At 43.2% G+C, this 17,488-nt stretch overlaps 1 protein-coding gene across 12 annotated transcripts in view; it reads left to right on the forward strand.

Moving 5' to 3' along the window:
- OBSCN (obscurin, cytoskeletal calmodulin and titin-interacting RhoGEF) overlaps positions 1-17,488 on the forward strand; it is a 3,169,051-nt gene that overhangs the window by 1,080,759 nt on the left and 2,070,804 nt on the right. For all 12 annotated transcript variants that reach the window (XM_069647058.1, XM_069647065.1, XM_069647061.1 and 9 more), the window contains one exon: positions 5,578-5,844. In XM_069647058.1, coding sequence (XP_069503159.1) covers positions 5,578-5,844 — 267 coding nt within the window. The remainder of the gene's footprint in view (positions 1-5,577; positions 5,845-17,488) is intronic.

The raw sequence follows: 17,488 nt of genomic DNA on the forward strand, positions 1-17,488 counted from the left end.
AGGAGATAGGTGAACAGAGCAAGACCGCAGCACCACACAAGACAGGACTGCTACATCATTGGACAGGACAGGTGCAGGGTCCTCAGGGAGGGGGGACAGCAAGAACTTGATTGACTTTGAGGGGAAGCTAAGCGAAGGCACAACCTAAAGGAGGCTAAGCTTCACAGACGATATTGACAGTGACATGGGGGACTTCAAATCGGACGAAGACGTAGGGAGAAGTGAGGACGAGGGAAAGGGGCAACCCCAACATCAGTCAACGAGGAGAAGCGCAGATAGAAGCGTGACATGGGAAATAGAAAGAGACACAGGGAGATCTAGGGGTGACAAGGACGAGAGATCACGACAGTCCAGGGATGCATCACGCAGTATGGACGACCTAACCCCATATGTGCAGAGGCTTAGAGACCTTCCTGGATGGAGGAAGGGAGAACCGCAAGGACATCTACTGACACTAAAGTCGCTGAGAGATCTGATAGGCAGATCAGGCTGACATGAGGAGCAGATGGGGAGATCGGGTTTACACAATTGGAAAAGAAAGGGGGGGCGACCTCAATACATACCATGGAAGCATATAGATAAGGAAAACTTGAGATGTAGGCTACCCTCATTAACTTCGGGTGCGGGGAAATGGATATACAAAATGGAAAGGATGCCAGCGAGGTCCTGCGGTCTGACAACGGCCCTCAAATTCCCTTGTGCCTATCACCTGCAAGCAAACGGAGTGTGCGAGCGCCTGAACGGCTTGATCAAGGAGGCTATAGCCAATACTAAAAAGACGCTGAATAAGAACTGGCTCCATTGCCTTCCCTTAGCCTTGTAAGCACTGCGCAATAAATCCGGGTCCGACCACCATTTAACCCCACATGAGGTGGTGACAGGACGGCGCATGCGACTTCCCCTGGCTCCTCCAACTAGGGCAATCAAAGATGCTGAGAGTGTGTGTGATGTATTGGGTCAATAAATGTACGAGTATACAACTTCCTTGATTGCTAGTGCCTCTTTTATTTCTCGCCAGCTCAAAGACAACAGGAGAGGCCTGAAGCCAAAGAAGAGAGCAACAGCACCAAGGCCAACAAGGACTTACTTAAACAGCCACCTTTGTATCCAGGGGACCAAGTCCTCTTGCGTAACTTCTCCAGATGGTGGGACGCCCCGCGGTTTACAGGACTGCACGGGGTTGAACTGATAACCGAGCGAGCAGTTAAACTGGTCGGGAAGAACACTTGGAACCTCCTCAGTGACATCAAGCCCTACAAAGCCATGGCCTCTCCTAGCACCAAGATCGACAGGACCAACAATCCTCAAACAGAACAGCAAAACAATACCCTGGAATCAGCACAGCCTGGCAGAGGACACGCAATGGTTACTCGCTCACTGGCAGGAGGGATAGGGCGAGGACTTCCTACACATCTAGAGTGAGGGTACACTGTTTGTTATTTTTCTTTTCCGCACACATTCATCGAGAAAGTGCGACTGTTTTTGTTGCATTTGTACCATGATTCCCCATGATCCTCATCCCAAAACTTTCGAAAGCCAATTTGTCCAGTTTGTTAGAACCAACACCACACAGCAATATCATCCTAATGGGTATTTCCGTGTCTTCATAGCATATTTGGCCCAAGTCTATTCACACCTTGAAAGGGGAAATCCCTCAGTCCTTGCAGTACTCTGAGACCCTAGAATTAAGGCTGTGTGGGAACAGCTATTGTTTCTTGCTATGGCTGATTACTTCTTTTCTGGGCCTTGAAGTAATGCAATATTAACCCAATAATGCTTTTTTGCGCATTTCAGGCAGGCAACTGATATGTTTAAGCTGCACCAGGATCCAAGCAGCGTAAGTCATGGAAACGGTTATTAAAAAAGTGCTCATTATGTCTTGTCTCTTATGTCCAAGTGGTGTTTTTGCATTCATTTTCTGGCAAATATCCCTTGTATCTAGTGCTACCACTGTATCCTCTACTAACATTACCCAAACTTCACTAGGTGGAACGACCATGTCAGGTGGACAGGGAAGCACTGCAGGCCCAGTAAGGAGAGGTAAGCGCAGTGCTGATACACACATGGGAGGGGTTAACCTATATCTCACTGATACTGCTCGAGTATCTAATAACATGTGGTACAAGCACATGACCAAACTAGGTAAAGAAACCACTGGGGAGAGCAGCTATGTCTGATCACTAATCCCCTATGCCATGAGTGCCTCCAGAACGTTTATAGCAACTGAATTACCAGCCGCAACAACACAATGCCTTATGTACCTATCTATGGTTACAACCCGAGGAAGATTCCAAGGGAAATCAGCAACATTGAGATGGATGTCCAGGGCAACATTTCCCTATGAAGACAGTTATATAAAGACCCTTGACATGATGAACAATTACTGGCAACTAGACCAGGCCATACAATATATGACTGACTGGCCAAAAGGAAGGAGAGACAAAAACAATAACAGTGAAGTTGCTGACCTCGGTGGACAGTGAAGCTGGGCAAATGCCCATAATACCACTGAAGAAACCAGCCTTCTCTTTCCAGAGTGATGGAACAGTAAGGGTTGAAGAAAACACAGAGTTTAGATACACAGAAAAGCATCCTGCAATGAAGATTGGGACAACATTGTTAATGGATCATTATTGGGCGTGCAGATCCAAGGCATTCAAGAAGCTGCAACCCAAATAGGGAGGAATTTGCTTGTTGGCACAAATGAATTTGCCAGCACTTGTGGTGCCACAAAAACACATCAAGATGGACGACTTCCCTAAAATGGATAATAACAAAAGAAAGAAAAGATCAGTGTAAGTAGAAGAGCAAGGAAGAAAGAAGAGGTCAGTAGAAGTGAATAGAGTGAAGAGAGACAATTATTTCTCATCAGCATCAGAAGCATCACTGGACGATGTGCCACCTGAACATCGGCTGTTCAGTAGGACAGAAATGTTTTTCTCGTCAGTAGTTCCAGCTGTGCAAATGTTCACAAACGCAATATGATTAAAGATAACAAGATGGGAGCTGATGCAAAAATAAACTCAACAGTAAATGGCTTCAACACAATAAAAGAAGATCTCCAAGCAGTAAGGTTGATGGCTCAGATATGTTCTAGACCTTCTCACAGCAATGGAAGGAGGAGATTGCAACAAGATCAGGAGTTCCTGTTGCACGTTCGTGCCCACAAATGACAGAGAGAATGGCACACTGACAGAAGCAGTGACAAGATTATCAAAAATGCATGCCAAAATGGAGGAGGAAGCCAAAGGAACAGGAAAAGACCAGAGCTGGCATTCCTATATATGGTCATGGATGCCAGCATGGCTGTCTGACGGACTGAAAGTATTACTAGGGCCACTAATGTTAGTACTAGCAACACTGTGTCTGATTAAGATCTGTATTACACAATGTCATAAAACGACTGAGAAAACGATAGGGATGAAAATGTTAGTGGATATAAACATTGACGAAGAAAAGGACAAGATAGTGGAAGAAAGAAATAACCTGAGAGCAAAAATAAAGGAGTGCCCACTGTTCCTGACTGAAATCATAACGTTCGTCAATCCCTTTGACAACAACAGATACTGAATGAAATGGGTATGGTGCAACCCGGAAGGGGACTTCAGGTATATGACATGGAGTTTGATGACCATGAAAATTACTATGGACATCATGGACGAGTAATGAAGATATGGCTACCAAAAGCAACGGTGACAATGTATGGTGGTTTGGTTGACAAGTCGACCAGAGGGGGGACTGAAGAGAGGGTCCCTGGAATGTCTGTCCTCACCACCAGGATCATGACAGCCCGAAGAGTTAAGAATGCACAAAGCATTTAATTGTTTGGACAGCCCCCAGGGGGGCCAGTTGCATCCACATATGCAGATAGATACCCTCTTAGACACCATTCTAATCTTATCCAGTGAATGTGTTTTTGGACACATATGCCTCAACACTGGTGATGGACATAAATGCCTCAATGGATGACGTTGACTAATTCAGAGAAACCATTGTGCTGACGTCAGTTGTGACACCACAACATAGCCACGTTAGTCACAAAGTAAACTCGCAGCAATGCACAAAGTTACACTAACATACACGTGCACACACGAAGAACATGCTTACACAGTTCTGTAGATAGAGGACAGATACATATAAATACTGTCAAAAGCTTTTATTATTGTTCTCATTATCCAAGATCAGAAACGCTGAACGCAAGGCAAACAAATCTTGCAGATGCGTATCGCAACTAACGCTATGTGACTACAGGATCATATAAGAAGCCTGGAAGGACCAAAAGACGACTGACCTATAGGAAACATAGCATGGTATAGATATATACAAATCATAGTACAACTATAATGAGGTTACATGAAACCGCAGGCCACAGAACAAGAAACAAAGAAAAGCAGAACAAGGCTGCACAGAACTGTCGACCAGGGCTCAGAGCCAAGGTCAGAGCCAAGCAGCACATTCCGAAGCTAAAACGACAAGGAGCCATCTGCAGAAAAACAAGATTAATTCTCATAAATGGCAGACCCGAGAGCTCGACTTCGTGATCATCAACCACGTGGTGCAGCCAAACCAGACAATACTCATTCACACGCGGTGGGAAGCCGGATGGTTCTCAGTAACACATACAGGAAGTGAAACATGGAACCTTTAACAATGTTGCAACGCTGAGGGCACTCTCACAGGCAAAAATGGTAGCACTAACAGTTACATTGGGAACACATAGTCTTTCTCATTACCTTGAGAAGGTGCACAGAGCACTGAGAACAGAATTGGGTCCCAGGCCTGAGGAGACCAGCTCCAGCCAATCAAAGAACAGAAATCCAGGGGTGGATGGCAGAGGGCAAGAGCCAGTGGTAATCCTGCGACCCTGCAACAATGTAATAGATAGTTTCTTGGGGAAGGGACATGCCAGCCATGTGACATATGAGGACCAACCAAATAATATATATATATAGGTGCCGTGCATAGGTGATACCAAACCAATCACCCAACCAGGCAGACACTTCGGTTTTTTGGGGAAGGGCCCATGTTGTGACGTCGAAATGAAACAAAATGGATTGGTGATTCTAGGAATTTTCGAATGTCCTGTATGATCCCTGTCTATTTGTGTAATAAACAACAGTTCTAACTTTCCCTTGGCTGAGTCCTCCGTTTGTTTACTGGGGGAGGGTTGTTGGACCCTGGGAGCTGTGCCGGTGAACCCGTAGTCACCCCCAGTCCTCTGGCATACTTAAACCAACAGTTCTTTTTATATCCAATGTAATGGTACTCATTATTTTTCAAAAGGATTTAAGGCTCAGTCTGCCTAGACAGAATGTGAAACTATAACCTTTCAGTTATACTCTACTTAGTTTACAACATCAGGAGCTCATGCTTTGTAGATAGTCAGTTTTAGCCGTATAAGGCTGGTGATTATGAAAAACTAAGGAATAAAGAAAATCATTGAAAAGTTGGAAACAAAACTGTAAATGGATTAGCGATTTCAAGCTATTTGAGACAGATTTCAAAGGTCACTGTTTTCCGGTGCTATATGAACCAGTAAAATGTTCTCTTTTGTTCTTCCTTTGACGTCCTCTGCAGAGATACCAGTGCAGATCACCAGAAAGCTCGAAGATAAATCAGCCACAGAACGCCAATCTGTGATCCTGTCTTGTGAGTTTAAGCCTTCTCCAAAAATGATAGTGTGGTACAAAGACCAGACTGTAATTGAATCTTCTGAAAAATACAAACTGAAACAGGAGAAGAACATGGCTGAACTCAGGATTCTGAAGCTTCAGCCGGAAGACTCTGGCGTCTACAGATGCAGGGCCGGAAACGCAGAGACCTCAGGAACACTGAGAGTGGAAGGTGCGTAACTTTCTGAAATATGCAGAAGCTTTTCTCATTTTTTCATTCTTGAGATGTTTACTGAGTAATAATGGTGATGGCAAAGGAGGGTTTCAGGAGTAGACATGTCCAATAAAAAGCACAGGTGCCCAAATACACACCCACCAACACACAATCCTTGGTAGGATAAGCAAATATTGGATATGCTTTTGTCCATGTTGTAGACTCATTTAATATTTTCTTTTCTTCACAAAATAGTATGTAGTTGTGTACGCTAACTTGTACCTCTCCTGTAGACATATACCCAACATATAGAGATTGAAAAAAATACTTTTGTTTAGGAATGTTAAAGGCCAATTCGTTGCAAGCATAAAAATGTCAATTCACACAGACTGGGGCTAATTTTTTTAAAAGTTGTAATTGCACGGTTGTTTGGGACCATCTACCTTTTCATTTCCATGCATTTGAGACCTCTCAATGCAATTCTTCTCATTTGCGCTACCAATTGCATAACTTGTTAAATCTGACGAAAGAAGGTTACTATGCTTGTTTGCCCTTCATAGTGCAAAGTAGTGTAAAAGACTCCTGCAATGTACGCTTGCGTGAGGCATTTCCGAGGGATTCCATAGGCATCCTATACATTAACGCAACCATGAAAATGATATGCTGGTGTTAATTTGCCGTTTTCTTTTAAAGACAGAGCTTGTGGGCCAGATAGGAATGGTAATTATGTTCCCAGTCCTTGCACCGCCTGCCAAATAAAATGCCCCAGAGTGTAAAATTAGGTCCAAAACCTTTTTATGCCATGTTTTTACACCTGTTTTTGCATTCCGGAATTAGCAAAATGAGTTTGGGATTAGTTAACTTTTTTTTAAAGGGCAGTAGCAGCATGTGCAGCACAAACTATAGAGCTCACTCAACAACAACTTTATAGGAGATTCCCAAAATAGACTTTAGCGCCTTGGCCCAATTAGGCCTCCAAGCATATCAGCGAACTCCTGGTGGGAGGAGCTTGCAAGGATTAAGTGGAGAACACTGCCCAAGTAGCTAGACCATTATCTTATTTTCCTGGTGATGCTAATCCACACCCCAGAGATTCTAACAACCCATGATGGAAGGCCACCGCTACCAGTTACCATTGATGACTACTCACAAGAGGGAGCCGAAAACACTACAAGAAGAAGGAGTGGTTAGCAATGTGGAAATAATCCCCAAAAGAAATTGTCAAATTGGTTCAGTGATGTACAGTACACATAAGGGCCACTATGTTTTATTTTTATAAAAGGGATTAGTGATTATATAGAATGCGCAAACTGGTACGGTTGAGCATCAGAGGACCAGGTTTTGCAAGGGTAAGAGGCTGGTAGCGATAGCAATAGTAAAAACACTGCCATACTTTGAATGGGTCTCGTAAGAAAGTAATAAGAGAAGCCTCACCTACAAAAATAACAAGCTAAAATAGGGGCATCTTTGCCACATACATTGTTGCACTGGGTGACAGAAGGTCTGTATAAGGGATTAGACAGAGAGTAGGATAGCACCATGAAACCGCACCCAGGAAAGGTAACCAATTCAAAAAGAGGACAGCTCGTCCCGTTAATTTTTGTATTCAGGGCAGCAAGGTTAATGAACCTTTTCGCAGTTGCAGGAATTCTCCAATAGAGTCTTTTGCATTTGTCATCAAATGCAGAAGAAATGTGTGTGTCACTTACCTGCTTTTCACTGAGAGTGCAGTGCCAAGGATGTGACATACACACACTGAGTGCTTGTGGAGTTAAAGGATAGTGGGTGGCAGAACCATAGCTTAAACAGGCATGGCCAGGTTTTGGCATGATTAATCAGGAACATGTCACAAGAGTAAAATAGATACCCTTACACCCTGCCCCCTTTCCACCATACTTTTGGGATGTCACATGGGATGGGATTGTGATGCAAAGCCGCATAAATAGAATTTCCCAGGGCTATGGGATGCGAAAATGGTGGTCCATGATATCCTTGTGGCAGCTGTAGGTCATGTACACACAGCTGCAAGGGGCATGTGCTTGGCCATCGATCTTAGAAGGGGCAAATGGCTGAAAAACACCAAACATCTGCCTGATGAACAGGAGGTGGTCAGGGCCCTGCCCTTTGATGGTATACATCTTTTTAACAATCCAGTTATAACAAACTGGTGAAAGAAAAGTCACACTCATTGACAGCAAAGGGCCTTTTGGACACTTTGCGGCCCTCCAACAAGTCAACCCCCTACTCTTACGAATAGAGATTTCAAGTACCACCAGCGGGTTCTGGGTCTTTCTGTCACGCAACCAGAGCAGAGACAGAAGAGCACACATTGCAGGTACACCTGCAAAGGAGAAAACAAAGCCAGGAAAAGGTTTACTGAGCACAGTGCCAGCTATGTCGGACAAACCTAAAGGTTGACGCTCCAGCAACAGCATTGGTTGCCTGTAGTCAGAAGAATAGCCCTCCATCTCCAATCTTGGAGGGCCATAACATCAGACTCATGGACTCTGTTGATGGTGGGATGTGGCTACTGACTTCCTCTTGTTAGGCAGGAACCTGTGCAGTTCCCTTAGGGACCACTGCAAAAGGCTTAGGACTACAGATGTTGGCAGTAAACCCAATCGGTAGCAGTCTGTACCACCCAGATTTACCTGGTAGCTGTGGCTGAGCAACCAGACTTCTCTCAAGAGGAGTTAGACAGTATATAGAGTATACAAAATAGGTACAAGGATACAGTAGCACAAGCAAACACTGGCCAGAACTTGGGTATAAAACTATATAATTATTTATTTAAAAACACACTTGTAAAATACACTAACACTAATATGGCAAGCAAGTTCAAACACAGTCACTATCAATATATATACATCCCTGATTACTTATTGAACAAGTCTTAGTTAAAACACCACTTATTTGCAGACAGAGGTGAGCGCTTAACCTAAGATGGCACTCCAATAAGTTAGTTAAAAAGGGAGGGAAAAGGTAGAATTAGAACAGCACAATACCAGCACTTCTTAAAAGAACCACAGCAAGTCAGAAAAAGGCAGAGTCTACTGTTAGAGCAAGAAAGTTCATAGGCCAGGCCCACTCTTGGAGAGAGCAAGGCGGAATGTGTCCAAGATCACACAGTTGAATAGTACTTTAAAAAGTCTTTGCAGATAGTTCAGAAAGGGTTGGATCAGTTCAGGAAAAGTTAGTTAGCAGGTCCCAAGTCACCCCAGGATAGAGAGTCAAGGATTTACGGGACACCTTGAACAGTCTGTTGCAAGAGAGACCAGGCGGGACACAGTACCTGAAATGGTGAGAAAGCTCCAGCGGGGGCAGTTGTTCCTGGCAGCGGGTGCAAGTTGGTGCTTCGTCCAGGGGAAGAGAAGATCTCGACGTGGAGGAAAGCTGGAGGTTGTTGCATTGCCAGGGAAGAAACCAGCCGCAGAGTTTCCCGGTTAAAAGGTACTACCCTTTTATTTACGGAAGTGGTGAAACGTGGCTATTCGGCCGCCGGGGTGCTTGGCACAGGCGATTCGACCATGAGACGATCCAGGAAGGCGAAAAGAGGGCGAACTGGTTATCCCCACCAGTTCAGAGGAAGAAGACTCTCCAGGATGAAGATCTTCTCTGTCGTTGGGAAGTGGTGAGACGGTTCAGCAGGGCTCCATCAGTGGTGTCATCGTTGCAGGTCGGCTCAGCTTCTCCCTCTTCGGATTCTTTGGTCCTGTGGCGACTTCTGAAGTTCCAGTCCCCAAAGCCCTGCTTTTATGCAGAAAACCCCCATTCATCAGTCCTAGCTGTCACTCAAACATGCTAAGTGGTGAGCCGGGCAGCTCACCACTGGGCCAATCGCACAAGAGTGCGACTTGAGTTGCCGAGGCAACTCAGTCCAGGGTGCCTAAACCCCCCCTAACACACATCCTGTAGACCCAGACAGAGTGGCACCACTTTTAGAGGCTTCTGTGCAGAAGCCCGTCAAAAAGTGGAACAAAGGGCTCGACTTGGGTTGGAGTTACAGAGGTGAACACAAACGCCATTTTAAAACCGAGTCCTGGCAAAAAGACCCAACCGGGGAATAAATATTAAATAAATAACCCGGCGGTATCCTTAACATTGCACCAAAAAAGTGGTGCGTTTAAAATGAATGGGGAAATCCCATAGGAAATATTCCGGTGGAATATTTCGCGTGGTAACCACTGCCACCAGCCAGAAACTCGACGAGGGGGGACTGCACAGTGCCCCCTCAAGAAACAGACCCAGGGGCAATCTAATTACCCCTACCAGTACTTCCACAATATGATGGTTTGTACTGGTTCTGTTCACAATTTAAGACTAGTAAAGTCAATGGTGACTTTACATGCCCTGGGAGACAGTAGTCAGTCCCAGGGTTTGGAGTCTATGTTTGGGGGTCACTATGACACCCCTGTGTTACTGCACTGAGGGTGCTGTGTAACTCACTTACCAAAAATACATGAAACCCTATGGAGTAAAAGACCCCATAGCCCATAAAACACATTACAAAGTCAAAGGATATCTCAAATCATGTCTAAGAGTGGGAGAAAAAGAGTCTCACTCTTAGCAGGAGAAAAAAATAAACCCCAAAAATCCAGCAAAGCTGCTGGGGAACTCACTAGGTTTGGGAAATTAGCCTTAACAGAGAATTCTCCCTGACACCTCCACCTTTCCCTGCTCCAAGTACCCCTCAACTTCCCGAACAATGTACAGAAAACCTTGTAGAAGGACTTCTGAAGTTGAAGAAACTGGATGCCATAGAACAAGTCCAGTTAGAGAATCCGGTGCAGGGTTATTTCTCATGCTTTTCTGCACTCCACAAAGAGAACCACGGCTGGGTGGATGAAAGCTCTTTAATAAGCAATGGGAATAGTCTACATGTGTCTTACGACTGTTATGGCAGTTGTTCAGGACTGTGTAGCAGTAAACAGCTAAAAGGAAAAGGGTGAGAGTAACGATCCGTGAACGTGACTAACAAGAATAACAGTGCAGAAGTGTAAACATAATGCTTACTGGAAGCAAAGAATTAAGACCATAGTAGTCTTTAAGTGGGCAGTATTTACCATAGTAGTGTAGCAGGGCAGCTTTGTAAACACTTGCTTCGAGTGCCACTATCCTGCCAACAATGCATGCTGGGAGCAAATAAATAGCTAGAGCCACTGAAAAAAGAAGAAACAGTAGAGCTTGTGATAGTTAGAGAATGATGAGGTGACTAAAATAAGAGAAACAGAGGTATATTATGCAAGAGGAAAACATGGGTGATGAACAATATCTTCCTTGAATATGTAACAAGTGTCTGTGAAGATATAGAAACAAGACCCAACATTGTACTTGTAAACCTCAACAAAATAGCGAATCAACAGGATTGCTGCCTGCCAAAGTAGCATGCCAACCTCTTGCAAGGAAAAACTAACTGTACACTAATCATGAAATATAAAAACATGCGAAGGACAAGTCCTAAAGAAAGTATGTCTAAGATTAAAGCATGTGTTTATCTAGGGCCTACATGGAATAAAGTGAATCAAATATCAGTAACATGGTGATCAGATGGCAGAAATATGCAAAGTAAATTGTGATGGGGTCTAAACACAACTGTGAGCCTAACAAGTCAAAATTCAGTAACATGCCATCAGCTACTTTGATCGGCCAAGAACACAAATTAAATTAAATGAATAAGAAGTAGATTCATGAACGTTTTCATGTAGATAGGGAGTGTAGGTGCTCTGATGTGTGGGCTCTGGAGCAGCTCTGAGGTGGAGGTGTAATGAGGACCAAGGATTATGCCTGCCTGGAGATCAGCCTGCTTCTGCATTCATTAAGGAAAATATCACAGAGTAGCGGTCACAAAGACTTGTAGTAGTTAGCACAAAACAGGATTCCATGTGGCCTGGAACTGGACAAGAACAATAAAGAGCTTGCATTACACAGATTAGTATGTCAAACTATCCCACATCAGAACCCCGCAATGTCCACATGGCAACTTTCTGGATGATGGTTTTTGCCTGTGCGATCCAGACCTGCACCAGATTTTTTAGATTTTGTAAATGGTTCTTGTTATCTCAATGATAATTAGTCCTGAAAATGATTCCACTTGGGTAAACATTTCAAGTTGCAAGCTACTAGCCATAAAAGAAGTCACTAGCTGCCTCGATTCTACACATATGAACAGCACACTATTTCTTACTCTCTGAGTGTCAATTATCACTACCCATTGGCTAGTGGAGGGGATATTTGGAGACTGCGATGCTCTATCTATTTAAGCATATTTGGAATTTCTAAGCTTTGAAAAAAGCTTTGTCTTCGTAGCCCAAGGGGAACATATTGCCCATGACAGAGTTGTTTAATGGCATGCTGATGGTGGGGCATGGATCTGAAAGACACCGAAGTTCAGGAGGGGGCCTTGGCAGTGAGGTGTACATAGCTGCGAACAACAGTTTAGGCGCCACCCGCCAGACCATGAGTGAGGCAGAAAGTGACAACCTCAGATGCGTAGGCTCCAAACTCAACATCGCAGCAGCAAGTACCAGACTGACCATGGCAGGTTCATTGAAGGGAGTGAGGACACAGAGCAGAGTCTGGCTGACATTCCATTGGAAATACTTTTCAATAGAGAGAATGTAAAAATGTGAGGAAATGATAGTGTCAATACAACGTTGACACAGACATTAGACATATGGGCAGATTTTTCGTAAATTCATAACAGGCCAGATCAGAAGTGATGGGTATGGAAGGAGAGGCAGCTGCATTGGACCGCAGTGTCTCTGGTATCCATGGCTGTTGTCGCGAAATGCACCCACCTTCTCTACTGGGAGGCGGCCAGCTCAGTTGCCCAAAGTTGAGCCTCTAAAAAAGATATAAAAGGTTGCGCTTCAGGTATAGTTATCTTGGACACAGTCGACTCTCGATTTATATGCATGAATGACCCTGCTCATACATATTCATGATTGTACGTTGAGCCAACAGTTTTCAATAGCCTATAGCACCGTCTGCATGCCTATGCTACCACTGTTGTGCAACAAGACACACGATCATTAGAGATCGGTTACATTGTAGGGTTCAAAGGATTGAATCTTAAATATATGCACTGTTACTCTTATTAATATCATTCTGCATCAGTTTGCAGCCAACCATCTTCTTTCTGGTATCATCCGGCACTAGTAAGTGCTCATTTTGTTTAATAAATCCAAACACTAACTTCCACTTTAACCCTATCCTGGGTCTCGGCCCAGGGTCCATTGTGCATGGGGTAATTTATTCTAACCTTAATTTAGACTATAACTTTTAGACATATTCAAATCCTAAACAGAATATTGGTAATATTTCGATATCAATAGTACAAATATTTTTGCCTTCAAGTTCATGGGTCGAGTTAATTTCGTAGTTCGAGTAGATAAACTAAGTTACTCGAACTGCAGGTCTATTAGGATTTTAAACATTTTTCAAGGCTTGATGGACATTCTCATATTTCCCAGCTCGATTGGCGCTTCTTATACTTACTAAGCAGAGGAAGATTATACCTGCACAGTCGACCACCTCCTGGTGGTCGAAGATAGTTCACTTGGTGGCCTGCTTGGTATGGATGGGTAAGAGTCAGTTATGTGTTAGAAATTAAGGGTGCCAGACCTTGCCCCGTTGTCTTTACAAAACCTCCACAAACTTCTCCTTTTGCCATGCTCTTCACAATGCTTTTTGCTTCCATCCATTGTCAGGTCAGCATCTCAGGTATGTCCCAAAAGCCTCTCAGAGGAAGCAGGCCCGTAGGCAAAGTTTGTTGGATCCCATTACTCTGAGACTAAAAGTGAATTTAATTTTTCACCAAGGGTGACAAAACCGAGTTGATGTCCTACCTTCCACTGCAAAAGCTCTTCACTGGGCTCCTTGTACAGAATCCTGAAAGATGTAATGCAAGACGTCTTCTCAAGTGTTTATTTCAAGTGCTGTATCAGTTCATGTTTTCTTTCAGTATGTTTGCAAATACTCCCAATTTCGGCAGATAAGAGAACGATGTGAAGATACAGTTATATGCCAGTTTTGCTAAGTAGCACAATATGCCCATTACCGTTCTCCACGCTAGAAACTGGACTTTTATCTTCATGTCCTTCTAAACTGAACGGGCACATATATACACATTTGTGTCTGGATCATTTCCAGGATGCTTTTCAAAGGTTCCCTAACAGATCATTTGAATTATTCCCCAATTGTTTGACCAGGTAAATTGGGCAGCTGCCAAGATTAACAACCAGACAATTAACATTTACAATAAGACAACTTCAAATTCCCATAACACACGTGACTTGGAGAACATATGCTTGGTGTTACCACCGCTTAAAACTGAAGAACTGAATCATTTTTATATATAAACAGTGATGATCAATAGAGCCATACTTACTCCTAGACCCCAGACATTGGGGGGAAGAGTGGGTATTTTATTCCATTGACAGTGGAGTGATTTGCACACATAAAACATTGTTACACATTGTTAATTTGTATTTAATTGTTTAAAGTGGGGATCCAGCTCCACAGCAGCCGACCACTGGTCATGGGGAGGGTAGCTAGTGTTTAGGCTGGCATCCTTTAACAGTAGTGTAGTACTGTGAGTTGTGGTCTGTGCATCCATTAGGATGAGACCTTGGTTAGACGTTGTTGAGAAAGCCACTTTTTGAGAGATTTGTGAAACTGGAGAATTGTGGGGGCATTCCGAGTCAATACCAGGATCGAGTTACAGAGGGTAGGTGCGTGACAAGAGAAGGGTTTTTTGCGCTTCCTCTCAATGTGGACGAGTTGTGATTTGAGTGGGTTGGTCGATTTACTGTGCAAGGAGCATGTGCCACCAGATATGTGTGACTAAGCCACTGGGTAAACTGGTCTGCTACTCGTGACTGCTTTGTAGATGATACCTGCATTCTTGAGCAGTATCCTGGATTGGAGAGGAAACCAATGTAGTTTGCATAGGATGGGGGTTCATTTTTTTGTATATCACTTTGCACTTTTTTTCTATACCATTTTCTTTAGCTATTTTAATTTTGTACCATCCTCCTGTTTCATTGTCCAATTTCTATGTGGATCCTGATTATGTCTTATTTTGTTATCTTTTTCTGCACCTTTTCTTGTTGTTTGTGACTTCAATATCCATATTCCCTTATGTGATTCTTCATATTCTCTTTTGCATACTACACTATCTCATAATCCTTTACTTCTTCTTTTTCCTCCTACTCCCACTGAAGCTAGAAATCCAGTTCTTGTTTTTGCTCCTCCTACGATCTCTAATTTAGTTCCTCCAACTGCTATTTTTGTACCTCTCGACTGATCATGGTTTCATTTCTTCCTCCTTTTCCATTCTTCCTTCTTCTTTGCATTCTACTACTAGATCTAGTAATGCATTTCTTTCACTGAGACCTTTGTAATGTATCTACTTTTTATATCTAATCCTGAATCTACTGCGGAAATCATCCATTCATCCATTGAGTATGCTTTGGATACTTTGGTTCCCATTCTCAAAACCTCAAATGCATCTTTTCACACAAAAAAAGGAGCAGCCCGATTCACAAAGACGTTTCTGAATGAGCGCTTCTTAGGTGGACTCATTCAGATGCCCTTCTCTTCTTTGCGCATTTGCACAAATCAGGGGGCATTTCTGCACACTTGAAAGCGCATCCTAAATTCACAAACTGGTTGTACTTTTAAAAGTTCTGAAATGGGGGTCCTCCCCATGCACCTGTTTCCAACTAGCTGCCTCGATTCTACACATTTCCAACAGGTGCAGGGGGTGGCATAAAGCGAGGCAGGGTCATTTCTGGCCCTGTCATGTTTTTTTCTTTAAGTGTTACAACCGTGGTGTAAACCACAGCTGTCACACTTGCATTTTTATCCTCCAAACTGGGATGGAAATTCATTTGTTATTTCTGAGCATTTCACAGAGACGGGCCCTCAGAGTGCACTCCCATGTGGTTGCTGGCAGCCTGTCATACCTTAGCATTTGGACCACTCTCCCAACACTAATGTATTCAAGAGGGCAGGACAGACTATATGTGTGCTACTGTACAGCCTTGCCTGAAATATGCAGGTCACCTTTGAGAATAAGGTAACCATCACATTTCTAAAAGTATAGCAAATTAAACTGGTGCATTCTATGCACTGCTTTCATTTGCGTTACTTTCCCAGGATCTGCCCATTTATATCCAGTTTACCTTTCACTCGTAAAGGTAAATCTCCTCAACCTTGTTTCACTAGTTCTTTAAGATATTTTAGGATTACAAATCAGGATGGCAGAGCATAGATTGCAGGAAACTAAATCCATTTGACATATTCAGTCTTACTTATTGAACAAGAGTTCACATCAGTGTATTCCTCTTAGAAAATGTCAAAGCTAACTTCTAACTTTTTACAATCCCTTATTCCTGCTCAAACATCTTCTAGACATCTTGCTTCTACTTGAAGTAAGTTACTGACTCTCCCTTAAGTCGATCCATAACTAACTTCTTCAGACTTTATAACTAAAGTGGAGATTATCAGTTCTTATTCTCAATCAGTCAGTTCTTTCAAACTCAATTATGAAGTCATTCGACAGCCCTCCTCTGAGCTGTCATTTTTCTTTGTTTTCTGCTATGTCTGATCACAATATTATGCACTTTCTCATTCTGGCGTATCCTCTACCTGCCACTCTAGTTGAATCAATGTATCTCTTTATGTCTTCCTATCTGGTTCTGCTTTTTGATTCCTCATTCCAATCTGATAGGTTCCATGATGTATTTAAGAAAGCAACTATCATTCTACTACACTAATAATCGAATCTCAACTCCTCCGATCTTGCCAATTATTGTCCCATTCCTCTTTTTCATGACTTGTCTAGACTCATGGAAAGGCCTGACCATTCTTAACTATCTGCTTATATTGATTCACACAATCTATTTGTCCGTCTTCAGTCAGGCTTTCATCCTAGTCATTCCAGTGAGACAGCCTGTCAATCTGTCCTTGACTCAATACTTCATGCCCGTCAGTGCAATCTCTCTTCCATACTGGTTTTGTTAGACCTTAGCGCCACATTCAACACTGTTAATCATTCTACCTTGCTATGCAATCTGTCTCCTCCTGGCATTTCTCGATGTCTTCTTCAGGGATTCCATTCTAAATGTGCCATTTGTTGTTGCTTGGAAAGGTCATCGTCTTATCCCGTTCATTCTGACATCCCCCAGGGTTCTGTTTTGGGGCCTCTTCTTTTCAGTCCTGAACCTATTCTCTTGGCTTCACTAATTTCAGATTTGTGGTTTCCGTGCACATTTCTCTGCCAATGATACTCAAATTTTCTTTTTGTTTCCGTACTTTTTAGATGTAATTTGCCAATGTTTAATGTCATCTCTTTTCTCAATTGAAAAAAAGTCAGTTCATTCTAGCAGAGCCATCTCACCTCTGTGGGAGATGCCTTCATTAGACTGCACATTCACTTCCTTAGACCATTATCAAAAAAGTGCAATTTTCAGAAGAAGGCATTCAGGAATTCACAACTTGGGCACACATCTGCAAATATTAGCAAAGGCTAAGATGGTACCGGTCTCCAAAAAAGGCCAGAGGGACACTGATGCGACATGTTGATGCTTAAAGCTTAAGGGCTCATAAATAATGGCCATTATGTTAAGTTTGCATCTTACGTGGAAGTTAGCTTCGT

This window comes from Ambystoma mexicanum, chromosome 2q (assembly GCF_040938575.1).
Source record: "Ambystoma mexicanum isolate Mex_15411 chromosome 2q, UKY_AmexF1_1, whole genome shotgun sequence".
NCBI classification, from domain to species: domain Eukaryota; kingdom Metazoa; phylum Chordata; class Amphibia; order Caudata; family Ambystomatidae; genus Ambystoma; species Ambystoma mexicanum.